Source organism: Penicillium crustosum (genome assembly GCF_028827405.1).
Source record: "Penicillium crustosum strain IBT 35664 chromosome Unknown utg000004l_segment0_segment0, whole genome shotgun sequence".
NCBI classification, from domain to species: domain Eukaryota; kingdom Fungi; phylum Ascomycota; class Eurotiomycetes; order Eurotiales; family Aspergillaceae; genus Penicillium; species Penicillium crustosum.
The window spans coordinates 3,916,478-3,942,342 of NW_026623125.1; the positions used below are offsets into that span (position 1 = coordinate 3,916,478).

The following is a 25,865-nucleotide window of genomic DNA, read 5'->3' on the forward strand; positions in this document are numbered from 1 at the left end:
TAATTGCTTTATGTTCGAATGTGAACGCCAACGCAGATAGCAAAGGGACCGCTACCTTTCCACCGACCTATCAACTGTAGTGTGTTGGTTCTAGCATTTTATTAGTCAATGATGTAGCTATATTATCTAATACTTCAAGAATACACTATATCGGAACATAAATCAACATTTGAAGATAATTGTATGAAAGCTTTGATATCCCTGGGTCCCCAGGGTCCTCAACTAGACCTCCGAAAAGCCCACAAATGGGCTCGAAACCCAGGCCCAAAGCCCAACCTGCAGTGGGCTATGGGCCGAACCTCCAAACCCATCTTCATTAGCCGCTATAATCTCTATATTCCGACTTTCTGCGGGTCATAAAAAGATCGAATCCATAATCTAGGTTTATAGTAGTTAGACAAATATATATTTTAGGTTTAAACAAATTCGGACCTGTGTAGGTCGAGAAATGGTTAATATTAAAATTTTGATCTGGATGTATATCTGTTTCCAATTTATACGGGAGTACTACTACAAATTCTAGTACACCTACGTAATTTTCGAAGTTTCTAAAGAAACGAGTTTTTTCACCCTTTTTTGACGTGATATAGAGACAGACCTGGTAATTTTTAATCAATAAAATTAATAAAATATTACCTTAAGAATATAGCTTAGAAACGGCGGTAAAACAAAGAGTAAATTCTCGGCATGTTTATACTGTTTGGGGCCTATTTAGGGCCCATTAAAGCGCAGCGGGCTTCCACCTTCGGCCCATAGCCCATCGGTGGGCCCGAGGCCGGACCCAAAACCCAACCCAGTTGGCTCGCGTTGGACTTTGGGCTTTGTGGGCTCGACGTATCCTCAATGCTAAAGCTCGTGATAAAGAATATTCTGGTATTTATCAAAGCTCTAACTTTGGGTTCATTCAACAGAGATTAACTTTATTGTATCAAGCAATTGGCTCACTAGATTTTTATGACCAGTCTTCCGGTAAATGAATGCGCAGCTGCCCTCTCGGGGATGTTCTCGCCCTCTTCTAGAGGAAGAAGGGTAAGATGGCTGACGACTCCATTCTCAACAACAGCTTCGATCATTTTTTTGGCTTCATCGACAGGGCAGTGCAATGATCCCTTGACGACGATTTCTCGGAATACAAGGTTAAACGCATCGAACTTGAAGCCAGATTCTGGCAGACCAAGAACGACACAGACGCCCCTAGGTTGAAGACGGTGCAGAGCCCAGTCACTGGCAGAAACGTCATCAGTGCAGACCACAGCGCCATTTAAACCAATACCGTCAGTGAACTGGGAGATCTTTTGGATGGCATCATGGCTATTGAAGTTGATGGTAAGGTCGGGTCGGAGATGAGCAGGGACTTCGGATGCAAGCTTCAGGCCAACGTCACGGTTGTCGATAGCGACAACTCGCAACCCTCGAGCTTTGGCAAACTGTATAGCCAGCACGCCAAGGCCACCGATCCCAACAATGGCTACCGAACCTCCCTTCTCCAACCCGGTTTCTTTGAGTGCATTCCATACGGTGGCCTATATGATTCTTGTGAGTCAAAATATTCCAATCGATATATAATAAAGGGGCAGACATACACCGGCACACATCAGGGGTGCCGCCTGTTCAAATGAGAGCTCATGCGGTAAGCGGACAAGTGCATAGTGGGAAGCAACCATATACTCAGCAAATCCACCGTCCGCCTTCAGGATACCGCTCATGGTCTTGTTCTCGCAGTAGCGGGCATCTAGAGTTCTGTACGTCTTCATCCTCCATCTGCATCCATTGCACGCGTTGCATGGCTCTCTGAAATTGATCACACCGACCCGATCATTTACCTTCCAATCGCCCGGTACATCAGAACCTAGTTTCACAACGGTTCCTGCGGGCTCATGTGAGCCCGTGAAGGGTAAGTGTGTGCCATATACACCTTGATAGACCTGATAATCGGTGTGGCAAAATCCCGCCGCAGCCACGCGGATTAGGAGCTCTCCTGGGCCAGGATCAGGGACTGGAACATCAGTGCGAAGTTGGTAATTTTCATTGTACTGGATTATTATTAGCTAAGAATCAGATTCGACGTATGCCATGTGCTTGGACATGTAAAATCCAGGAGGGCATGCATACATTGATCAACCTCAACGCCTTCATAGTCCGAGGGATATTCTTTTGGGCCATAGTTCGAGAATGAGCTCTGAGTTCTGCGTGTATGAATATGTGAAGAACAATGAAATACCTTGAAGATAGAGAGGAAGCAAAAAGACCTCGGGAAGAATCTGAAATGAATATCTCGTTGTCAAGCTACTCAAGGGTTACAGAGCCATGAGAGGCTCCACACTAGCCCCACTTGGAGTCGAAAGTCTCCAAGCTACTTTGATTTTTCCCTCCACACATATTGTTGGATGCCTGAGGCATCACCATGTTGTCGGAGCATGACGACCGGCATACCGGGGGATTTATTAATCCTACACATTTTTGTAATTAATGTTATGTAATCATGGCTCCATATAAATTGTACCAAGAGCCGATACAGAAATACAGAGAGTTGAATACCACTGATTGGACCCCTACATTTACAATACAGACCAATCCGACAGTTATGAGCCCGGTTCGCATCGAAGAAAGCATTACTATTTGAGATATAGTATCTAGTACACTACTAGAAGCCTGCTTTCTACCCCTTGAAACCTCCTAGCTACCCCTGAATTAGCAATTGTGAAGCTATTCCCAGCTACCCCTGAATCCAGCAATGGAGGCAGCATCAATTCTCTCCGCCATGAAGGGCGAAAAACTGAAGGACTCGCCGCAGTGGCTCACTTGGTTTGCAAAAGTGCAGCTATATGCCATGCAAAAGAACGTATGGGACCTTTGCAACCCAGATCCCCCGACGACAACCGAATCCCAAGCAATAAGATCTATACCTCTCCAAGAACCGGTGGAACCGGAATACCCAGAGGACGGCGATGACAAGGATCGAAGGATTTGGCGAGATCGAATGGACGTGTATAAAATGAAGTACACGAAGTGGGAGAAGCAAGCAAAAGGACTAAGTGATGTCAACGAGTACATCCTTACCTACCTCGACCCAATGCATCACCTTGCTCTGATCACATATCGTACTCCGTATGAGAGGCTTGTATACCTAAAGACTAGATTTGCTCGGTCAACGGCGTACGAAGAAGAAATCCGTATGAATTGGAAGGTCTTTGCCATGCAGAAACCAACCGGTGATATTGAGCAGTGGCTTCAAAAGTGGAATTCACTAAGAGAGCAAGCTATTAGCCTCGGCATTAGCGATGCAGATTCCAATCGAGACTTCCTACATGCAGTTAAAGAGGTACTGCCAATCTGGTGGCAAGGAAAATACCAAGAGATTGTTATGGATAAGAAGAAATATGACACTCGAGATCTTCTTGAATCATTCCGTGCAATGAATCGGGAGATAGGCGTCAAAACTGTGACCTCAACTAATGCTCCAAAAAGTGCTTTTTCAACCTGGCAAGGTCATCGAGAAGCAAAGCCGGAAGCGAAGCAAGAGAAGCTTCCATTCGAGAAGAGAAAATGTCCATGTGGCAATGGTCATCCACACCACAAGGTGGCCAACTGCTGGCTCATGAATGAAGCTATACGCCCAGAAGGATATACCCTAGACGAAGGGAAGCTAGAGAGAGCTAGAAAGAAGCTAGCAAATGATCCAGGGTGGAAGCAATGGGTCGACAAAGCTGTCAATGAAGCTAAATCAAAGCATCATGAATCTGCAAACCACGTTAGCTTCGCCACCACCTACCAGAGTAAGCAACAGGGCAGGCCTCAGAGCAGGCCTCAGAGCAAGCCTCAGGGCAAGCCCCAGGGCAAGCACCAAGGCAAGCTACTAAGTGAAGCTATACAGATTGGCAAGCATGCACTCTCAGCTGCAAAGACTGGCGAGCTCTCTCTCCGCAATCGATGGATTCTTGACACTGGGTCCAGTTCACATGTATGCAATAACAGAGCACTGTTTATTGATTTTACGCCGGAAGTCATAGATTTGACAACTGGTGACAGTACTACGCAGGTGCTAGGGAGAGGCAAAGTTCGACTAGTCGGCAAGCATCCACAGAAAGGGAGAATGGAAATCACATTGAGTGATGCTCTCTACTCGCCTAGCTTCCATACAAATCTAGTGTCGTACGCGATGCTAAAGAAGAAGGGGGGCACCTGGTGTCAACGTACAAACTGCATCCGAGATCCAAAGGATCTACCTGTTGTCAATGTACATCTATGGGACCAGTTTAACCTCTGGATTTTCGATGAACCAGGAGAGGTTCTACCGCAACAAGCATATGCCACACAGAGATCCTCAGTAAAGCCGCAGGAATCAAAGGCATCGGCTGACATCTGGCATCGGCGACTTGCTCACATTGAGCCCCGCGCCGTAGCTAAGCTTGCTACTATGGTAGATGGTATAGTCCTCCAGGAAGCAGAGCAAGAAGAAGCTTCATTATGCCAAACCTGTCATATTGGGAGAGCACCAAAACAGATCTCTCGCCGGCCAGTAGGACGTACTTTTGGACGATTTGGAAGGATCCACTTTGATCTCATACAACTGCCGCTAGCATACAATAGACACCGATGGATATCTCATTTCTATATGGAAGGAGTACGATTCCATTGGATAATGACACATGAAGTGAAGCCTGAATGCCAGCTGGCGATCAACCAGTTCGTACAGCTAGCAAGGAATCAGTGGAATCTACCTATCAAGGCATTTCACTATGACAATGAAGCTGCAGCAGGCAAAACAGCGGAGCACAGTTTGACAAGCGATGGTATCTTGATATATCATACTCCACCCGGCCACTCAGAGATGAATGGGTATGCCGAGAGATCTGGCGGGATGATCATTACCCGTATGCGTATGCTCTCTCTTGAAGGCAAGCTTCCGAAAGACCTATGGCCTGAATTCGCAAGCGCTGCAGTGTGGTTATTGAACCGTACCCCTACATACATTGCTTCTGAGAACAAGTGGTTAATACCATGGGAAGAAGTAAGAAGAGAATTTGCTCCAACAGCCCCGAAGATCAATCTAGCAAATGTTAGATTATATGGAAGTTTGGCGTACTGCCGCATTGAGAGGCAGATCCAGTCAGATAAGATGAATCCAAGAGCAGAGGTCGGCTTCCTAGTCGGATACTTGGCATCTAATATCTACAAAATCTGGTTTCCACACAGTGGGAAAGTGAGGTATATACGAGATGCAGTCATTGATGAAGCACGTAAATACTCGCCGGACTATGAGAAATCTCAGCCTATTCCACTACCATTAGTGAGAGAGCCAGAAGAGATTACGCCCGACGAAGTGGCGCAAATCATCAACCATCAGATCGCTAGCCAGGAAGCAACTAGTACGCCGGAAAGTGAGCATCAAAACCGACAAGATGAAACCGACGATGCTCTACCAGATGCTCTTCCAGATGCTCTACCAGATGCTCTTCTAGATGCTCTTCCAGATGCTCTACCAGATACTCTACCAGATACTTCACAAGATATTCAGCTAAGTGAGGTTGACTACCGAGAGATCACCCCACTTCAGGGGGTGAGCAGGCAGGCATTAATGCCTACCCCAATAAGCCTACCACCTATACTTCTGACCTCGGTCAGAAAAGAAGCCGGTGAGATCCAGGACATACAGAAGGATCAAGATCCATCACCATTAACCCCACCAAATGAAGAAACTGGCTTACAGCAAGGGGTGGAAACTGGCCCTGATCAGGGGGTGGATACGCATGATCTAGATGATCAACTGCTCAGTGAAGATCAGGCCCATGAAGAAGCCTATGAAGAAGCCAATGAAGAAGCCAATGGAGAACCTAATGAAGAACCCAATAGAGAGGTGGAAAATGAGCTAGAAAGACAGCTCCAGGCAGAACTGCTAGCACCAAGCAGAGAGATCTCCAGCAATATAGATGCCAGCAACATACTAAGTGGACGTCGAATACGCAAAGCAAAACAAGATGACGATTTTGCATATGCAACCACTATAGTACAGGGTATTGACGAAGAAGAGCCACCGGCTCTACTACATGCATTTGCAGCTGGTCTATACGCCGAGAAACCAAACGCTCGCCGCCATCGAGATGATCTCCCACCACCACCCAAGTACTGGAAGGATGTCATAAATCATCCTTTTCAGCAAGGTTTTCTCGCAGCAATGAAGAAAGAGATCCACTCTCTATCTGAAAAAGAGACATTCGAAGTCATTGAAAAGCCAAAGGATCGAGGGATACAAATCCTTCCCTTACTATGGGTTTTTGCATACAAATTCGACCAGGACGGTTACCTTTTGAAATTGAAGGCTCGAATCTGTGTTCGTGGGGATCTTGAGACGATTACCTATGAAGAAAAGAGAGCTGCTACGCTAGCAGCAAGAACAGCAAGAATGATCTTTGCACTAGTCGCTGCCTTTGACCTAGACCTCCGTCAGCGAGATGCTGTCACTGCATTTCTGAATAGCAAGCTAAGCCAAGAGAAACCGACGTATACGCAGATGCCAGAAGGGTTCCAGTCCCTAGGTAAATGCTGGAAGCTTCGTCGAGCATTGTACGGCTTACGGATCTCGCCACGTCTTTGGCAACAAGAAGCAGCTAGTGTACTCCGAAAACTAGGTCTGCAACAAGCACCAGAAGACCCTTGTGTCTTCGTCGGAGAAGGGCTAATAGTCTTCTTCTATGTGGATGATATCTTAATTGCTAGCCATGCAAATGCTAAGGCAAGAGCCATGCAATTGGAGCGAGATCTAGAAGCCCACTGGGAGCTGACAGATCATGGAGAAGCATCATGGTTTCTCAATATCCGAATCATTCGCGATAGGAAGCAGAAGAAGCTCTGGCTATGTCAAGATAGCTATATGACAAGCATTGCTACCCGCTACAATTTGACAGATCGACCACCTGTCTATACGCCACTACCAGTTGACGAATTGACGCCTTACCAAGGCGTAGCCACCCCGAAGGAGATCCTTCTCTATCAAAAGAAGGTTGGATCCGCAGGCTATGCCACCACTATCACTAGGCCAGATGCTGCAAAGGCCACCGCTCGACTAGCTCAGTTCTTGACGAATCCAGGGCCCCAGCACCACCAAGCAGCTGACCGGGTCATCAGTTACCTATATACTACCCGGAACCTAGCTATTGAATATAGTGCAGACGCAGTAAGCACTGGAATCGATTCCATACAGTTCGCAAGCGATGCTTCATACGGAGATCACCCAGATCGAAAGAGCTCTGCAGGCTACATCTGTCAAGCTTATGGTGGACCAGTTGACTGGAAAGCGAGCAAGCAACCCACCGTGACAACGTCAACCACTGAAGCAGAGCTGCTAGGCCTATCAGAGACAGGGAAGCAACTTCAATGGTGGCGTCGACTACTAAAAAGCCTCGGTTTTGAACCCTCCCACAATATGACGATCGACTGCGACAACGAGAGAACGATCAGCCTACTTACTAGTGAGGACACTGCCTTCGAAACGAAGCTTCGGCATGTCGATATTCATCATCATTGGCTTCGGCAAGAGGTTAGAGAAGGACGCATAATGGTGCGATGGGTGCCGACGGCGAGCATGGTCGCAGATGGACTCACAAAGATGCTATCTCGCCAGAAGCATGAGAGCTTCCTAAGGATGCTCAGGATGGTGGACATAGGCTATCTAATGGCCTAGTCAATTAAACCATGGAGATCAATATGCCGATCTAACAAGTCCAGCAATCCCATACTGGGATAGCTGAGGGGGTGTGTCGGAGCATGACGACCGGCATACCGGGGGATTTATTAATCCTACACATTTTTGTAATTAATGTTATGTAATCATGGCTCCATATAAATTGTACCAAGAGCCGATACAGAAATACAGAGAGTTGAATACCACTGATTGGACCCCTACATTTACAATACAGACCAATCCGACACATGTGATAGAACCCATAGTAGATAGTACACCTGCTCTCTCTCCTCCTTTCTCTCTCCTCTCTCGGTCCCACTCAATACATACGGTTTTACTCATATGAATGCGTACATCCTGTATTACATATTCCAACAATATTGTAGCTTTGGAGACGTTAACGAAATCGCACCAATCGCTCTACTTTAGCTTTAAATGATTTTAAATAGACTTATGTAAAATTTTAATTTATCCTGCACTTTCCATATCCAACTAACGATCATTGTGTATACCCAATTGGGAAAGAGTGTCAGTAGCCACAGATATCATGGGATTCTCTTTGAGCCTCAAGAATAGTCAATAAAGAGATAGCAACCTACCGAAGAGTGGAACTAAACCCAGACTAAGAATAGGGGGTTGATGCCTGAAACACCAGACACCCACAACAGATTCCATTCCTTAACTTCATCTTTACCATTGTGTGAATATATTTTCCTCGGATTTGTGAAAGCCACCTTCATACGTCCGGCAACATCCTGATTCACAGTAAGGTTGGCCAGCTCCTTGATGCTATTATGAAGCATAGATATATCTACCCCACCCGTCGTCAGGGTGACCTACTCCGATGTACTAGGAGGCGATGGACAAATCCTATCCCCAACGAATAGCTGCTTTCTTCCCAGCACGGTCTTCCTACCCCAGGAACACCCCCGCTCCCGCCGCTTCCAAAATAAACAAGAATAGATTTGCGGATAAAGCTTTTACGTAAAATCATAAAAATTGAGAGCCTAGTGAGATTAGACCTGGGAAGATTGTTATGCTGTAAAATTGGTTGTATGGCACGGTGATTTAATTTAGAAAGAAGAATGTAGATGATAAGGGAGAGGGGGTGGGGGGAATGGGGATTTCTTTTGTTGCATGCGTAATTATCAAATGTCGGAGCCGTTAAAATCTGAGACTATCACATCTAGAGTATTATGAAATATCAGAATCGGAAGTCGAAAGTCTGAAAAATGGATCAAATGCCTTGAGGGAGAAGGTGGAGAGAGAGAATCTCGGCAGAAATTGCTGATATCCGGCGATGAAGTAAAAGAGCGTTGGTAATTAATGCCTTATCTTTGTCCGTGGCACATAATAGGTAGGTCAACCCACTGAAAGGCTCGGAAATATACGCCTGCGGAGAGAGTTGCGGCGAGATGATATTTCTTTAGATAGACTGAAGGACTCTACGCACAGATGGGACCAACCAGAAATCACTATGCTGTACTAGAACGGGGTGGATGGGGGGAATGAATATGGAAAACCTATCTAACTATTCCGTACTTAGATAGTTTATGGGGAACTTCCCCACCTGGCTAGCCACAAGTACCCAATCAGTCTTTGGGCGTTTTTTTGGTGCAGTAACCAACGACCGATGAGCGTCAGATACACCGTACAGAGTCGATTGGCTCTATTGAAGAAATCCGTTGATTACTGAAAGCCATTGAATCCACTTGAAGTAAACCAACTAGTCAGATTGAGTCGGATTGCCTTGGCCACGCTGATGGCTGGCTTGGACAACTCCTGAACTTTCGCGAATGTAGAACGGCAATAGCGATAAGAGGTATCTCTAACTCCTCCAATATCCCGCAACCCAAGGCTCCGACTTCTTTTTGTCTCCAAATCCAATTGTTAAAAGTTGAAGATAGTCCGGCCCCCTTATGGCCACTTTTCTAATTCGACATTGCCTCCATCTCTGCAGATCATCTATGCACTAACATTTATTGAACTGGCACTCAAGACGTTCTCGGAGACTTTCGTCCTGCAATTGCTTTGATCTATATCGCAATACATTGCTTATTCCTCATCTCAGACTCGGAAATATGGGGACCAAGGATTCTTCAACAGCCGTGACTCTGGACACGCTTCCGAGACAATCCCAAGATGTCGAGATCGGCTCTGTTCGTGCCGTCTCCGCCAGTGATGTGGACCCAAAGCAGGGAGATCAGGGAGATAACCCCACAGATCAGACCAATGAGGCCGAGCTTTACCTCGCAGAGCACAGTTCTGAATGGGGCCAGTATACGGCACGCGAAGCCAAGAGTGTTCTTCGACGCATCGACTGGCGTATCCCCCCGCTTATCACCGTCACCATGACTCTAGCTGGTGTAGACGTGAGCAAGGACTTTTCTAGGCAGCCAAGTCACTGCTAACAAGGTTAGAAAATTCTCATCTCAAACGCAACCCTTTACGGAATGACGGAGGACACTGGTCTTCATGGACAACAGTACAATTGGGGTGTGTTTCGAGCGGAAAATCAGGTTATGGAGTAATAAGCTAACAGTGGTTTACAGTTGCATCGATTTTCTACTTTGGGTACATGGCCGCCACATTTCCTGCCAATGCAATGCTTCAAAGAGTGCCTGTAGGAAAGGCTCTGGGTGCTGCCACAATCGGCTGTGGGATTATCGCCATGTTAATGGCGGCGACTACAAACTTCGCAGGACTCTTGGTACTTCGCCTAATCATGGGGTGTTTTGAAGCACCGATATTTCCATGCATAACAACTCTGGTTGGTATGTGGTACACAAAAGCCGAGCAGCCAACTCGTACAGCCATCTGTTTTGCTGTATTCTCGACGGTACGTGCTATATGTTTACTATCATAACTATTCAGGTACATTTACTAATATACTGTAGCTGATCACTGGCACCGTCTCATACGGTATCGGGCACGCAAACACAAGTGTTGCTCCCTGGCGACTACTATTTCTCACCTTTGGACCTGCTACAATTGTATGGGGTGGGGTTTTACTCGTTTTCCTCCCAGATTCTCCGCTGAAGGATGGCTTCATGAAAGGGAAGTCAAGATTCATCGCGATTTCCAGAGTTAAGGGAAACTCGACTGGCATAGAGAACAAGGTTCGAAACCTGTCACCTCAGACTTCTTGTTTTTTACCTAACGACCTACTGATAGGAACTAAAATGGGAGCAAGTGCGAGAAGCTTTCTCCGACTACAAAACTTATGCGCTCTTTCTATTCTACTTGTCCAGTAATGTCCCCCTTGGTGGTCTCTCAACATTTGCTGCCCAGATCGTCTCAGGTCTGGGGTATTCCTCCCTCGAGACAACTTTACTTGGAATGCCTACAGGGATGTTCCAGACCCTTGCCGGCCTTATGGTTGCAGTTCCACAGCGTTGGCTCGTGAACAAACGTTGTCTTACCTCTGGACTGTGTTGTTTGGTACCGTTGGTCTGTTCTATCATCATACGAAGTAGGTGATTGCTACCAATTCGAATCCATTGTTGTCATAACTAACAGCTGAACTGACTAGAATTGCCGGAATCGAACATGACTGGGAAACTTGTGTCTTACTATTTTTTCTTCTTCTTTTGGGGCCCTTATGCGACAGGTGCGTTTAAATCTTAGCGAAAAGGTTACTGGATGCTAAATCAATATATATATATAGTGCTATCACTACCCATGGCCAACGTTTCCGGACATACAAAGAGGCTCACAGTGAATGGTTGCATCTTCGTGGCATATTGCATGGCCATGATAATTGGGCCCCAACTTTTCATTGAGAAAGAGGCACCCGAATATGCAACAGGTTATAATTGTATACTGGGATTTGAAATTTGTGCTGTTGTTTCCTTAGCTGTATATGCGTTTGGATGCATGATTGAGAACAAACGTCGTGATCAGCGGGAAGGAAAGGATATCCAGATGTCAACAGCCCATCAGTTGAGTGACCTCACAGATTGGCAAAAGAAGGGGTTCAGATATATATATTAGATATGCATATCAGGGGGATTGAATGGCAGCTCTTGTGGGGGGTCAAATGTCAGATCAGCAACTGGATATCCTTTGATAGCCAATGAAAATTGTGCTTTAAATACACACCACAGTAGATATAGACATTTTCGATTGTACTCTCCATCACCAGCGTTATTCACACGATTGTCGACCTTTATGGCAACAGCTTTGCAATTGCGCCGCAGCCTGCATTAAGCGGCTTTCGTGTTCACGGACCGTCTTCATCACTATTTCGATTGCGTTATTTTCGCTAGATAGAGAGTGTTGCTGTCATCGAACTCGAATGTGCCACTGAAACGGACCTTCTGAAGTTCGATAGCCGTTTGTACAGATTCTAGAGAATAATCAGTCTTGTGTTTCCAAAAGGACTGTACCCAAAGACCCGACTATAGACTGTTTTACTTACGTAGCTCGTGGGAACAACACTGGAGAGAGCCTCGCAACCCTGCCTCTGTGCTGAGATGTAGGTTGCAATGAAAATCTAGATAATCCATGCTGTGGCAAGCAAAACACATTTTACCCAGAGCATATACCGTTGTCTCGAGCATGCTTGCGTCGACCTTTGTCGTTTCTCCTCTCAGATGAACCCATCTTCTTCAGATGCATCAGTGTGGACTGCGAGATCCCTCCCTTTATCTTTCAAACAATAATGCACTGATTCGCTTTTGTCTCGCATTTGGAACATAAGGTTGGGCAGTCGCGGAGATAGGAAGGAGTCAATAGGATGGAATAGGATGAAATGAAATTGAGAAGCGGAATCCAACTCAGTGATTGGAATCCGACGACTAGATGAGGATATACGATATCTTTTCGAGACCTTGCACAATTCGTATAATCTCATACGACTCCTGTATCGACTCATTCTAGGCTCGCCCCCTTCCGAGATAGCTACACTTAAGATGAAAGGGGAAAATATTGGAAGCATATTATCTCAATCCTGGACGATGCAGTAGCCGACAATTGAGATATAACATGAGTACGCAAACATTATGTCGGTCATGTCTCATGACCGCAGTCAACATACCTGTATGCATTGGTTTTCATAGGTCGACTATAGCCACTTCTCTCGGAAATGGCACCGTAGCGTTATTGCCTTGAATTGTCTTGGTATAGCAACGTGATAGACTGTGTCTATCTTGCATATCCTGTCTCACGATCCTTGTTATAGATTGACCTACAGGCGCGCCCTCACCCCTCCGGTATGCCGCGGCGTCACATCACCCTGCGATAGTCGTGTCAAAACCTCGGAACTAGTTTCAGATGTCGTGATAAACTTGCATGATCTTGTCACCGCTGGCCTCAAGATTGTTGTCCCTTTCGGATTAGCACCAAAAGCAGGGTGAGGATGAGACTACAGACGATTCTCGCCTGGGTAAGGCCAGCATCCTGACTACTACCTTGGGTAGGTCTAAATTATCCAAATATCGATAAATCAAGGCCAACCGTTCGCAACTACTTGGAGAAATCCCAGAATTCCTACCTCAACCTACTCAGTTCGACGCACTTCCAATTTGGATCTTCGCTACAAAATGTAATGTAACTCAAGCTATTTACCGCCACTGTTGCTATCGCTGCCGGCCTTTCTCTGGCTGCTCCTGTCCAACGTACTATATTACTCCGACTCTCGAAATGCATCATTGGCTTGCTATGCCTTACTAATCGAGCTTATCACTAGACTCTACCCATGACCCGGATTCCACCGTTGGCCAGGCCTTCTACAGCAAATATGACGAGAAACACGATGTTGCGGATACCGATTCTTCCGTAGGTCAGGCCTTCTACAACAAGAAGTACACCCAGAAGCATGCGGACGACGTGGAAGATTCGGCAGTTGGCCAGTCCTTCTACAGCAAGTACACTTTCACGGTGGCTTTCGAATCCGGTATTTTGAACATATTACCAGCGGCTTGCTTCCTTTTGCCGGCAACCTATCGCCTGTTTCAGTTGTCTAGGCAGTCGCCGAAGGTGCTCTCTTCCGCATTCCGTGTGATCACTTTAGTAAGTATTCTTACTTCCATTTGGCGTTCGGTTCGTATGAAAAGGACCAACATCTAAGCATTATTCTCATACAGACTGTCTCTGTAACCTTTGCAGCCATTCAGGTTGGACTCCTGGCACTTGTTACGATGCAGCACCTTGCCGGAGGGCGCATCTTACTTGCGAGTGCTATTTTCGATTTTATATCGGCCCTGGTCGTTATAATCCTAGTTGACATGGAGTATCTCCGGTCCATCCGGCCATCATTTCTTGCCTCTGCTTACTTGTTCGTCACGTTGCTTCTGGACCTTGCGCGCGTGCGTACGTCCTGGCTGCTACCCGGCTATCAGGCCTACTCAGCATGCCTCTCTACGTCTCTAGCCGTTAAGCTACTTCTCTTAGTTTTCGTTTATACTGAAAAACGGAAATGGTTTATGCATACTGAAAAGGACCACTCTACCGAAATTGTGAGCGGCCCTTTTAGTCGAGGCTTATTTATTTGGTTGAATGGCCTGTTGTGGAAAGGGCACTCCGTGTTACTGACCGGAGATGCTCTGCCTACTGTTCATAGAAAGCTCTTATCTTCAGAATTGTCTACTCGATTCGCAGACTCGTGGACTCGCTGCACGTACAATGGATAGAACGTGTTGCTCTTGGCGGTGATCAAGTGTCTGCGATGGGAAATCGCGACGATTGCTTTCCCATGGCTTTGTGTCGTGGGATTTAGTATCGCGCAGCCCTTTCTGATTGGGAAATTTGTCGCTGTCTTACAACAGACCAGCTTGTTGTCGCAAGACATGGGCTATGCCTTAATTGCAGCAACCGCAATTGTCTTTACCGGGATCGCTGTAAGCTACTTGATGTCTATTCGCAGCGTGAAGAGTAAAACTTACATTTTATTCTAGGTCTCTAGAGCCTCTTACGAACACCTGGGATATCGTGCCACAACCATGCTTCGTGGCGGTCTGATGGCTCTTGTCTTCCGGCATATGATGGATCTGCCACTAGGGAGCACTGACGAATCTAGTGCCATGGCCCTTCTGGGCTCTGATATAGAAATGGTCGCCGAATATTTCTATTCCGTAGTTTGCGAGACTTGGGCTAATGTGCTACAATTAGCACTAGCTACATGGTTGCTACAAACCCAAGTCGGTGTTGTCTGTATCGCTCCTATTTTGGTGGTGATAAGGTAGTCTGCCCGTTTCCCAAATCATTGCCTCGCTGTGTTCATTGTCTAACAGCGCTAGTCTAGTCTTCATGGGTTCTTCGTTTGCCATGGGCAATGCCGTTTCCGCTAGACAAGAAAGTTGGCTTCGGGCTACCGAGAAGCGTATCAACTTCACCACTTCCATCCTAGGCTCTATTCGCAACGTCAAAGTTCTCCGGTTGACCGAGGTGATGAGTTCTATGATTGAAGGATTGCGCACGGAAGAGCTTGAAATTTCTAAAAAGTTCCGCCAGCTCCAGTCAATCCGTGTATGCATGGGTGCGTGCTTTAATCCTTATTACAACTCAACTATATTATGTTACCAGGCTCACCAATGAACTGACACCGACCTTTAGTCAATTCTCCTATAATTGTTGGACAACTTGTGACTCTCGCTGCCTATGCGATATTAGCATTGCTACAGGGCTCGGGAGGTCTTGCCGTCAACGAAGCCATCACGTCATTGTCGCTTATAAGCTTGATGATTACTCCGCTGAGCTACCTTTTAATGGCAATTCCCGACACATATGCATCAGTAGGCTGCCTGAATAGGATACAAGACTTCCTCATGATCCAAGCCGTCTGGATAAGTACTCCAGTTCTCTCTCCATGTTCCTTTGCACCACGTTTCACTATATCTAGATCCCAAATCACTCATTTTATCCCTCAGTGAGGTCTAATAAAACAATGTTATACACAGATCAGAGACGGCTCCCTCAGCTGGTATCGGCTCACTCAATTTCGACCAATAGTATTTCCGGTCTCGAGCTATGCCCGCTTCCAAAAAGCCCCCAAACGCAGAAAGAAGTGGTTCTCTCACTCCAAAATGTTCGATTTGGCTGGATTTCTCCCTCTCCCTCAGAGACACCCGGTATCACACTTAAGCTTGAATCCTCTTCCGCCGGTACTGTCGTTATCCTTATCGGTCCAGTAGGCTGCGGTAAATCCACCTTTCTGAAGGGTCTCGCAGGTGAAACGCCCGTATTGGAAGGTGAGATTTTTATCAAGTACCCGTATCTGGCATTTTGTGATCAAACTCCATGGTTATGCAATGCATCAATACAGAATAATATTGTGGGCGAAGGCTTATCTACGTTTGATCCGAACTGGTATCATATCGTTGTGCGCGCATGTGCGCTGGATCTGGACTTCAAGAAGATGACGGCAGGCGACAAGACATCCGTGGGTAGTAAAGGGTCGAAACTTAGCGGAGGACAAAGACAAAGAATTGTTGGTCCCTTGCCTCCTTTGTGTGTTGGTCATCCACTAACAGCTTCGCCTGTATAGGCTATCGCGAGAGCCGTTTATGCTCGCGAACGAATCGCTTGCTTCGACGATGTTCTCAGTGGCCTTGACAATGCAACCGCCCGACATGTTTCCAATAATATCTTTGGTCCGGCTGGACTGTTACGTCAGCTGGGATGTACGGTGTTCTTATCAACACATACCAGTACGTGCTTTCCTGCCGCCAGATAGCTCGCTTGATCGATCAAAATTTAGATCTCACCCTGATTATGACCTAGTCCATCACTTGCCGCAAGCTGACCTGATCATGGTTCTCGGGGCGAATGGCCAAGCCATCAAGCAAGGCACTTATACCGAACTTCGAGACTACGCTGACAACCTCTCTGAGATACATGGAATCAAACCCACGCGAACAGATGAAATGGAGAGAATCGATGATCTAGAGAGCCCTTCTAATTACACCGCAGACCCTATTAGTGCTCCTTCCCCAGATGTCCATCGGCAGACGACAGACCTTGCTGTATACAAGTATTATTTCTCTGCGCTGGGGTGGTTCAGAATTGTAGCCTTGCTTCTCTTCCTGATTACCGAGGCCGGTATAAGCGCATTCCGCTGTAAGTTGCAACTATATCGACAATGACTTATTGATGAAACAGCGTATAACTCACTTTTCTATAGACGTATGGGTCGATCTTTGGTCCTCCAGCAGCGACAACATTACAGCCTCACACCTAGGCTATTGGCTTGGACTATATGGACCATTCTCTGTTATTCAAGCCCTTTCTCTGACACTTGCCGTGTTGTAAGTTTCAGAAGTATAGTCCTTGATCCCATGCCTTGGCTGACGTCTCTGGTCTGGTACTAGCTGGACCTGGGTCATCATCGTCCCCGCGGCTTCTAAGAATCTTCATTCAATTGTGCTGCACATTCAATTGTGCTGCACACTTGCATGAGGTGGGTTTATTGCAATTAAAATGCCCGCATTGGTAATTGACTAACGACTACAGTGCCCCATTGTCCTTCTTGTCGAATGTTGACACTGGAGTACTGGTAACCCGCTTTAGCCAGGACATGAGGCTGGTCGACATGATCCTACCTCGAGGTTTTATATCTACGGGATTCCGTAAGTAAATTCCGGATGAATACTGGGTCAATAATCCAACTAAATCAACTTTCAGTGTTTTTTGGAGCCATTGCCCAAGGCGCCACTGCTATAGCTTCGCTGCCCTACTTGGCAGTAGCTCTGCCGCTTCTCCTTGGAGCCCTGGTTCTGATCCAGCGGTTCTATCTCAAGACATCTCGCCAACTGCGGCTATTGGAGTGCGTCGTTACTTTTTATATCTTTTCCGCCTTGATCTACCCTGCCTACTTTAATTTCGCATTCATGGAGCTAATCCACATCACCTACAGAATCGAGCTCAAGAGTCCTCTTTACACCCACTTCATCGAGTCACTAGCAGGGATCGCGACTATCCGTGCCTTTTCCTGGACCCACACCGCAATGTCTCGAATGATCTCCACACTGGATACCGCCCAAAGGCCCTACTACCTTCTCTTATGCATCCAACGCTGGCTGAGTCTCGTACTGAATCTGATCGTAGCCGCTATAACAGTGCTTCTTGTTGGGATCTCTTTCGCTCTCCGCAATCGTGTTGACTCAGGCCTTTTAGGTATTGCCCTTGTCATGATGATGGATTTGGGACTTGGTCTATCGGAGCTGATTCAGAATTAGACGTTGCTTGAAACATCATTGGGGGCAATTTCACGCATCAAGGACTTTGCTGAAGAAACCTGTGATGAAGAGAGCAACGCAGTCATTCAGACTCAAAGCGAACTCCCAGAATGGCCGACTGAAGGGGAGATTATGTTTGTGGGTACGAGTATTTCTTGGAATTTATCCGAGACAACGCCTTTACTCAACAGTATTAATCAAGAAGTTTGGCCTTTGTGGCAGAACAGGGAGGTGAATCTTACTCTTATCGACTCCTGATTTACGCGCTTCTCCTAGGCAGGGCTAACCAATTACTATAAAATAGTGGCAAAAGTACATTGGCACTATCACTGCTCCGTCTCAACGAGATTACTTCGGGACAAATCTTCATCGACGGACAAGATATTTCCCTCATGTCCCGATGATCAATCCGACAGCGTATCAGCTGCCTTAGCCAAGAGCCTTTTCTTTTCCCCGACACTATTAGGCAGAATGCCGATCCACTTAACGTAGTTTCGAGCACGCAGAAATCGATGCACTACAATCTGTCGGTATTTGGGACTCTGTTGTGGCAGGCCGCCGTAGTACGGACGAAGAGATTCTGGATTCAATCCTAGACGATAGCATTCTATCACAGGGCCAGAAGCAGCTATTCTGTCTAGCCCGGGCTCTGCTAAAGAGGAGCAAAATCTTGATCTTAGACAAGCCAACAAGCAGGTATGTTCATGAGTTATTGGTTTCCATTTTATTCCATCAGTGTTCGTGGTAGCAGAAACAGATGCTAAAGTGCAAAGGGTGATACGGGAGTCATTCCTTGGCTGCACCGTGATTATGGTGGCACATCGAATCCACAGTCTGCTTGACTTTGACCAAGTTGCCGTCATGGCTAGTGGCCGACTGGTAGAAGTTGGACATCCACAGAGTTTACTGAATAAGGCGGATGGGGAATTTGCAAAATTGCTGGCTTTTGAGTCATAACCTACTAGGTCAGCCTGTTAGGGTCTATATCAGACCCTAAAGCATCGAGGTCATTACACAATTGTTGCCAATATGTCGTCTACGTAACTGATAATATTATTCCTTCCAAGTTGTTCCAGTAATAGTAACCCGGAGACTGTGCATTCCTGTCTGCATGGATATAGCACCGGATTATGACATGGCTAACTCCGATATATCCGGATACTGCATCACTTCGTTGTCCAAGCCAAGTCTACTGAGGTGACATTGAAACCAGAGCAGAGAGAAATATAAAGGACGACATGGAACACCACATTTTGCTCGAAACTGTCAGTACTATTTTCTTATCCAAATTTCGCCATTTAACCGGTGTTATGCCTCCAAGCCATCGCTCGCACCGTCAACATGTCCAAGGAGCTTCTCACCGTCTTTGGGCTCACTGGAAAGCAGGGCAGCCCCGTTGCCAACTACGTCCTTGGCGATGAAGAGCTCAGCCAACAGTACTCAGTTCGCGGCGTCACGCACTCACCCTCAATTTCCAAGGTCCGAGCACTCAAATCTAAAGGCGCCTTAATCATTAAAGCAGATCTGGACAAGCTATCTAGGTTTTTCCATGCTCTAAATGGCACCTACGTGCTCTTCTTTCTTACAAACGCGCAAGCCGGCGCGGAGGGGCGCGAGATTAAATACGACAGGCCAATGACCTGTTTGATGAAGCACTGAAGCAACATTTCAGGGTGGCTGGAAAGCGGAACATTGAATATTTTTATGAACCAACTTGCATAGGAGAGAGAGGGGAGTAATAATTCGAGGGGCAATCAACCTGGTCAATTGATTTCTATGGAAACCACTGAACTACGTCTGGTTTGTCAACTCCTTCTTGACGAGGTAAGTCACATACCATCTTTCAACCCGAGTCAATGAAGAAAATACATTAAAAATACATCCAATGGCAAGTACTTGCTTTCAGCCCCTTTTCGGACAGACTACAAATTTCTTTGGTCGACGATGGTTGATGATCGGCTCGGTGGCCCCCTATACCGCTTCATAGTTCATAGTGTGCTGCCCCTAGGCCGGCCCCGGACCTAATCCATGAAACCATTTAACCTTTTAAAGGCTCCAGGGTAAGAACGGTGGAATACTTTCCTTGGTTGCACTAATCCGATAGATTCTTGGCATAGACGAGAAACCAAAATAATTCCCCCGCAGTATGCGCAATTCAAAAGCAAAGGTCTTTAAATATATACCTCTCTCCTATCTTGTACGTATTTTGTTCCGGTTGCTTCAACAATATATAGTAATATCTACATAGAAACATTAAAAACTCGTGTAAATTCATCTATTCTCAATCTAACTAGGTATACCCATACCCATGTCTATATGCAAAACCCAGAGACCTAAGCCTTAAGTGTATACACAACACGACCACGCGAGTCTGTACCCTTAAGCACGATCTCATCACCAGTGCTCGAGATAACCCGACGCTGATCCCCGTTGTGCAAAATAATATCCAAATCCTTCCAAGCAGGGGCAAAGCCAGCTTCATCACGCTCAAACTTAACAAGGACCTTCTCTTCGGTAGAGCTGTAGCTAATCGTGTATGTAGCAGTACCAGGTTGGACTGAGATACCATCATCTTCATACCAAGTCGTAGCAAAGACAGTACCGTGCGAAGTTCCCTTGGGCGGGAACACTTCCACGCCACGGTAATCATCGATATCTTGGACAGCCACTGAGGCAGCAGTCTCATCGCCAGGAACACGGGTGTGAACGCTCTTGCCGACTGGAATGGCACCACCGACACGAGCAATGAGAGCAATACTCTTCTGCCATTCTGACGAGATCTCAGTCCACTGCCCAGATGAAAGGTACTGGTACGGCGCGTTCATGTTGACGTAGCCATAGTCGAAGACGCCAGATTTGCGGGGAAGGTAGACGTTGGCCACATCGATGCCTGTTTTGTAGACTCCACCAACGAGCACGGTCTCTCCGAACCAGAACTGATCCTCCCCTGCCTTGATTGTTTTGGTCCACACCTCAGGATCGGACTCGTAGCCCCAGCCGGTCCAGCGCTGCGGCGGTGTTGCGAACCTGTGGCTCTCCAGACCAAGGGAGTAGATGTAGGGCAACATTTCGTAGCGACGCTTGATGGCGGCGCGGACCTGGGGCGTGATCTCGGGGTACATGAAAGGCTCGATGACGTCACCGACGGCGGAGTCCTTGGGGGAAGTCTTGAAGCAGTTGATTGCGAAACGGGGAGCGTGGCAGCCGAGTTGAATCCAGCGGAGGAGGAGCTCTGGGGAGGGTTGGGGACCTTCGAACCCGCCAATATCGTGGCCTTCGCATTGAAGAAGGGACATGCCAGCGTTAAGAGATAGGGCATTGGCACCCTTCATGTTCTCCCAGCTGGTCACGTTGTCACCACTCCAGGATGATGCGGCGTAGCGGAGAGTTCCAGCGGTAGCGCTGCGGGTCAACACGAAAGGACGCAGCTTGGGTTCCATATCTTGCAGAGCATCGTGGGAAGATTTGCCCATCAACTCGGTGTGGAGAGCACGACCCCAGAGACCAACAGAGTTCTTGACGTTCTTCGCTGCGGCGTCGGATACGGTGGGCTCATTCAGAGACATGGTCCAGTCATCGTCGGGTAGGGTGTATTCGTTGTTGTCGTTCCACATACCATCAATGCCAACCTTCTTAAGGCTCTGAACACCGTCGTACCACCACTTGAAGGCCTCCGCTGAGGTGAAGTCAATATGCGCACCGTCGCCGCCAGTAGCACCACCGGCACTCCACAGACGCATGTAACCAGGCTCCTTTTCGGCATCTTTGAAGAACCCACCGGCATCAACGAGCTTCTGAAAGTCGGGGTGAGAAGCCAACAGGAAGGGCTTGATGTTGGTGAGAAGTCGGATACCGTACTGGTGCATCTTGGCAATCCAGTCTTCGGGATCCGGGAAGCGCTCCCGGTTCCATGTAAAGACATTCCGAACCTTGGGCTCGGTCGCAGCAATGGAATATCCCGAGCTCATTTGGTGTGCCGAGCAGGGAATACCATGCTCCTTCAGTTTCTCTGCAAACTCCAGCAAGGCCAAATGGGCCTTTTGCGGCTCATCTAGCATGGTGTACTTGTAGCCACCGGAAATATAACCGTACGCCCAGCGGGGCACTAGAATGGGGAAGCCCACCAACTCGGCATATGAGCGGACAACATCCTTAATGGTTCTGCCAACAATGTAATATTGCTCAATGCCACCATAGTCCTGGCGGTACACCTTGAAGTGTCCCCACAGACCATCAATCTCGGCTCCTACAGACCACAAACCGCGGCCATGGGTTGTCGAGAAGATGGCCACACATCCTTCTGCAGAAGCCTTGATCAGGAGCGGGATGTGTTTGTAAAGGGGATCGGTGTTGTATACATCGTATCCAAAAGAGTCGGTGGCCGAGAGTTGAAATTGACGGCCAGTCAAATCCATGGGAGCTGCCTTCTCGCCCAGTCCAACATGGAGACATTCGCGGTCATGCACAGAGTAGTTGGCGACACCCTCGCCATCGGCGACATAGGACCGCAGCGGCAAATCCTCATGTAAAGGCTTCTCAGAGCCGGCCCATGACAATTTCACCACCGGGGTGTGTTCCCAGTTTACGGAAGCAGTGACACCGGCGACATCGATTGTTTTGGAGGAGGCTCCCTCCTTGGTGAAGACGTTGGCGCCTTGTAGGTTGGTATCGGGCTTGGTCACACTAGGGTAGGGAGGGATAGGGTGCTCTGTGGAGGAGAAAGTAGCTCGGAATAGGTTGGGACGAACAGCCTCGAAGGTGAAATCAAAGACACTCTTGGTCTTTGTACTGCTTCGAACGTGGACGGAAGCTTCTTGGTTGGTAGGCTGAGGTACTTGCGAGTAGCCCTTGGGGCAGCTTTCCTTCTGAGGCATGATGAATGTGAAAGGCGATGCAATTGATTCAGGGGAACTGGAGAGAATACCACGATAGTCCCTGGCATGGTGGCATATTTGAATGATTGCGGAGCTCTCCTTGTTCCCATCTCAACGTGTACCCCGCGCTGTTCCAATGATGCATTGTAGCAGTATAGAATCGGAGATCGGAGATAATCACCGAGAAGCGGAGACGCGAAGGTTGTGCAAGGGCCAGTCCCGACTTAGTTCTGCCGCAACTCTCCGAATTGCCGTGTTTTTCCCCACAAAAAGACATCCCGGGGCCCCAGATGGTCGATCCTACGCTAATTTTTCTCTCGGTTTTGCTCACCGAAACCCGATACTAACGATTCTCGGCATTTCTCATAACTCATCTTCTTCTCATCGCCCCTCTCCCGTTACTTGTTGTAGCGAAATGATTGGATAAAATATCCGACGTCGGCCACGGGTAGCAATGTGCCTTGCCGTTTGTTTCCAGATCAACTGACCGCGTGGACCGTAGAAAGTTTCATCAAAAACTATGTTAATGGCTAAAAAGGATAAATTCCTAGCGTATGTGGTATGACACTTCGGGTTTGATTATCTTGTCCGGGGAATGTATTATACTTTCTTCCCCACGGGGTTTTCTACATATATACCCCCTGCACTGCATATATCCAAGCTTTATTCGTTCTTTGCCTTTCAGCTCAACTCATGTTCATCCTATAGCCACTTGGTCTGTCATTCTTTCTCATTGTGCCTCTGTGAGTGATTAGCAATGTCACAGCCAAAGGGCCAGCAGGAGGAGTTCGTGGAGACAATTGAGCCTGAACTGTCGCCGGCAGTGGCTCCTCCTAATAATATTACACTGAACCAACCCAAAGGAGATCAGGCTTTGCAACTCATCGAAGATGCAGGGCATTCAAACATTCTGACCCCCTGAGAACAACGCCAAAGTTCTTCGAAAGATTGATCTGCGTCTTCTTCCAATTCTCCTCGGAATATATTTCCTCCAGCAACTCGACAAGTCGACCATCTCATACGCCTCGGTTTTTGGAATCGTCGAGAAAGCTCATCTCCATGGCCAACAGTACTCCTGGCTGGGAGGTTCGATATACCTCGCTCAGTTGGTGTTCCAGCCCCTGGTCGCATATCTTTTGGTGAAAGTGCCCCTAGCAAAATTTCTGGCTGTGTCTTGCCTCCTATGGGGTATTGCTTTAACATGCATGACTGCAGCTACAAATTTTGGAGAGCTGCTTGCTTGCCGAATCTTTCTTGGCATCTTTGAGGCTGGAATTGGTTTGTTGTCACCAGGTTATACTTTATTGTCCCTACTAATGATGCGCTTTGTCAGCACCGGCCTTTATTGCAGTTACGCAAATGTGGTACCGCCGTCGGGAGCAGCCTGTGAGGTTGAGTTCTTGGTATGCGATGAATGGAGTCGTAAATATGGTGGGTTTTCTCCCATGTTGCTTTCTTACCACTTAAGTTGACACCGAAGGAAAGTTTGGAAGCTTGATTGCCTTTGGACTGGGTCATATCAGTTCATCTATATTTGCACCCTATCAGGTGAGTTACAGCATGAGATTGCCTGTCGAGGTATGAACACCTAACAGTGACCAGGTAATCTTCCTATTTTTCGGTCTAGTTACTGTTGGGTTCTCAGCCGTTATTTTGTAAGATTCCACTCTGTCCCCTTTGTTTGTATATCCTAACATGGTTTCACGCAGTGTTTTCATGCCTGATTCCCCTGTGTCAGCCAAGTTTCTTGGAGAGGAGGACAAACTGTTATCTATTGAAAGACAGCGAATGAACCAACAGGGTGTCGAGAGCCAAGAGTGGAAATGGGACCACGCAAAAGAAGCCTTGCTGGACCCCAAATCATGGTTTTGGTTTGCGTTAATGTTCTCAATTTCGTGAGTTGGCCCATGGAAAAGGAGTATTGTGGATTGAAATTACATTACTAACTGAACTTTAGTGTTCCAAGTGGCGGCATCACTACTTTCGGGCCTTTGATTATCAAGTCCTTCGGCCTCAGTGAATATGATACCATGCTTTTCAACATTCCCTTCGGTGCAGTCCAGCTTGTCGCCACAATGGGAGGAGCTTGGCTAGCGACCGTCTGGAAAATGAAGGGTCCAGTCTTAGCATTGCTCTGTCTCCCACCCATCGCGGGTTGTGTGATGCTGTTGCAAATTACGCATGACAATGCCCGCAAGGGGCCTCTACTTGCAGGATACTACATTGTACGTATTACATCTAAATGGAAACACGAGCGTGGAAACAATACTAATCAGTCCTATCCAGATCTCTGTGTACCCAGCTATCAGTAAGGGTTTACTTAGTTTCGGAAGTTGAATCTAGCTGACCTCATCTAGCACCATTAATCTACTCCTGGTCTGCAGGAAATACAGCTGGGGAGACAAAAAGAAGGTTACTACCGCCATCCTGTATGTTGGACAATGCGCTGGTAATGTATGTAGCACCTCGAGTCCCTACATCGGGTCTTCTACTGATATTCCTCCTATCCAGGTCCTTGGACCCAACCTTTATACGACAAATGAAGCCCCCCTTTACCGCCGTGGCCTATTTTCCAAGTAAGTTTACAAATGTACAAGTTGTGCGCATGAAATAACTAACGATCGACTAGCCTGGCCATGTTTTGTGTCTTGATAAGTCTAACCGGGTAGGTTTCACAAAATTTAATGTGATCGACATTTTTTGCTAATTGTGACTCATTAGGGCAAACACTGCATACCTATACTTCCTAAACAAGAAACATGAGAAGAGACGCGTGGCTCTTGGAAAGAACGCTAAAATTGTAGACCAATCGATGCGGACCATTCAAGCTGTCTCTGACGACGTCAAAGAAGATTTGCCTCAACCAGCAGCAGATGACAATGCGTGGAAAGATCTGACTGACCTGAAAAATGAGGACTTTGTCTATGTTTTCTAAGATTTGGTCGGTTTAGTGAGTCTGTGTTATAGTCGGCAAGACTAGTGATTTTGTTTTATTTGAATTGGCTTAACTTGGAATATATCGTATTTATTATTAAATAAATTTTCAAAGCAACACTAGCGAAATCCCCTAAGACTTGACTTTTCCTTTATTGCACTAATTCATCGTGGGACCTGGCTGATTGTATAGCCGGCTCG

At 47.0% G+C, this 25,865-nt stretch overlaps 8 protein-coding genes across 8 annotated transcripts; 5 read left to right on the top strand and 3 right to left on the bottom strand.

Moving 5' to 3' along the window:
• Positions 1-944: 944 nt before the first annotated feature.
• On the bottom strand, positions 945-2,184 carry N7487_010532 (zinc-dependent alcohol dehydrogenase; the record flags this gene model as incomplete). The annotated part of the gene is made up of 3 exons (XM_056878262.1): positions 945-1,523; positions 1,584-2,033; positions 2,113-2,184. Coding segments are annotated over 3 exons (1,101 nt in total), but the record flags the coding sequence as incomplete, so codon positions are not given.
• A 550-nt stretch (positions 2,185-2,734) lies between these two features.
• N7487_010533 (uncharacterized protein) lies at positions 2,735-7,681 on the top strand (the record flags this gene model as incomplete). Its single annotated transcript, XM_056878263.1, has 1 exon — positions 2,735-7,681. The coding sequence occupies one exon, from the start codon at positions 2,735-2,737 to the stop codon at positions 7,679-7,681; it is 4,947 nt and encodes a 1,648-aa protein (XP_056726843.1).
• Positions 7,682-9,762: 2,081 nt separating this feature from the next.
• Positions 9,763-11,674, top strand: N7487_010534 (Major facilitator superfamily domain general substrate transporter; the record flags this gene model as incomplete). The annotated part of the gene is made up of 7 exons (XM_056878264.1): positions 9,763-10,053; positions 10,102-10,177; positions 10,234-10,520; positions 10,579-10,800; positions 10,856-11,153; positions 11,214-11,291; positions 11,349-11,674. 7 exons carry the CDS (start codon positions 9,763-9,765, stop codon positions 11,672-11,674), a joined length of 1,578 nt encoding a protein of 525 aa, XP_056726844.1.
• Positions 11,675-11,922: 248 nt separating this feature from the next.
• N7487_010535 (uncharacterized protein) lies at positions 11,923-12,301 on the bottom strand (the record flags this gene model as incomplete). The annotated part of the gene is made up of 3 exons (XM_056878265.1): positions 11,923-12,081; positions 12,102-12,151; positions 12,229-12,301. The coding sequence occupies 3 exons, from the start codon at positions 12,299-12,301 to the stop codon at positions 11,923-11,925; spliced, it is 282 nt and encodes a 93-aa protein (XP_056726845.1).
• Positions 12,302-13,040: 739 nt separating this feature from the next.
• Positions 13,041-17,856, top strand: N7487_010536 (ABC transporter; the record flags this gene model as incomplete). Its single annotated transcript, XM_056878266.1, has 15 exons — positions 13,041-13,067; positions 13,242-13,299; positions 13,371-13,693; positions 13,768-13,993; positions 14,075-14,139; positions 14,314-14,520; positions 14,578-14,861; positions 14,920-15,158; positions 15,236-15,338; positions 15,632-16,061; positions 16,167-16,329; positions 16,403-16,738; positions 16,803-16,926; positions 17,132-17,247; positions 17,303-17,856. 15 exons carry the CDS (start codon positions 13,041-13,043, stop codon positions 17,854-17,856), a joined length of 3,255 nt encoding a protein of 1,084 aa, XP_056726846.1.
• A 1,341-nt stretch (positions 17,857-19,197) lies between these two features.
• Positions 19,198-19,515, top strand: N7487_010537 (uncharacterized protein; the record flags this gene model as incomplete). Its single annotated transcript, XM_056878267.1, has 1 exon — positions 19,198-19,515. One exon carries the CDS (start codon positions 19,198-19,200, stop codon positions 19,513-19,515), a length of 318 nt encoding a protein of 105 aa, XP_056726847.1.
• Positions 19,516-20,189: 674 nt separating this feature from the next.
• Positions 20,190-22,730, bottom strand: N7487_010538 (putative alpha-glucosidase; the record flags this gene model as incomplete). The annotated part of the gene is made up of 1 exon (XM_056878268.1): positions 20,190-22,730. The coding sequence occupies one exon, from the start codon at positions 22,728-22,730 to the stop codon at positions 20,190-20,192; it is 2,541 nt and encodes an 846-aa protein (XP_056726848.1).
• Positions 22,731-23,668: 938 nt separating this feature from the next.
• N7487_010539 (uncharacterized protein) lies at positions 23,669-25,665 on the top strand (the record flags this gene model as incomplete). The annotated part of the gene is made up of 9 exons (XM_056878269.1): positions 23,669-24,008; positions 24,064-24,161; positions 24,216-24,278; positions 24,333-24,385; positions 24,440-24,625; positions 24,688-25,038; positions 25,088-25,306; positions 25,360-25,395; positions 25,452-25,665. Coding segments are annotated over 9 exons (1,560 nt in total), but the record flags the coding sequence as incomplete, so codon positions are not given.
• Between the last annotated feature and the right edge of the window lie 200 nt (positions 25,666-25,865).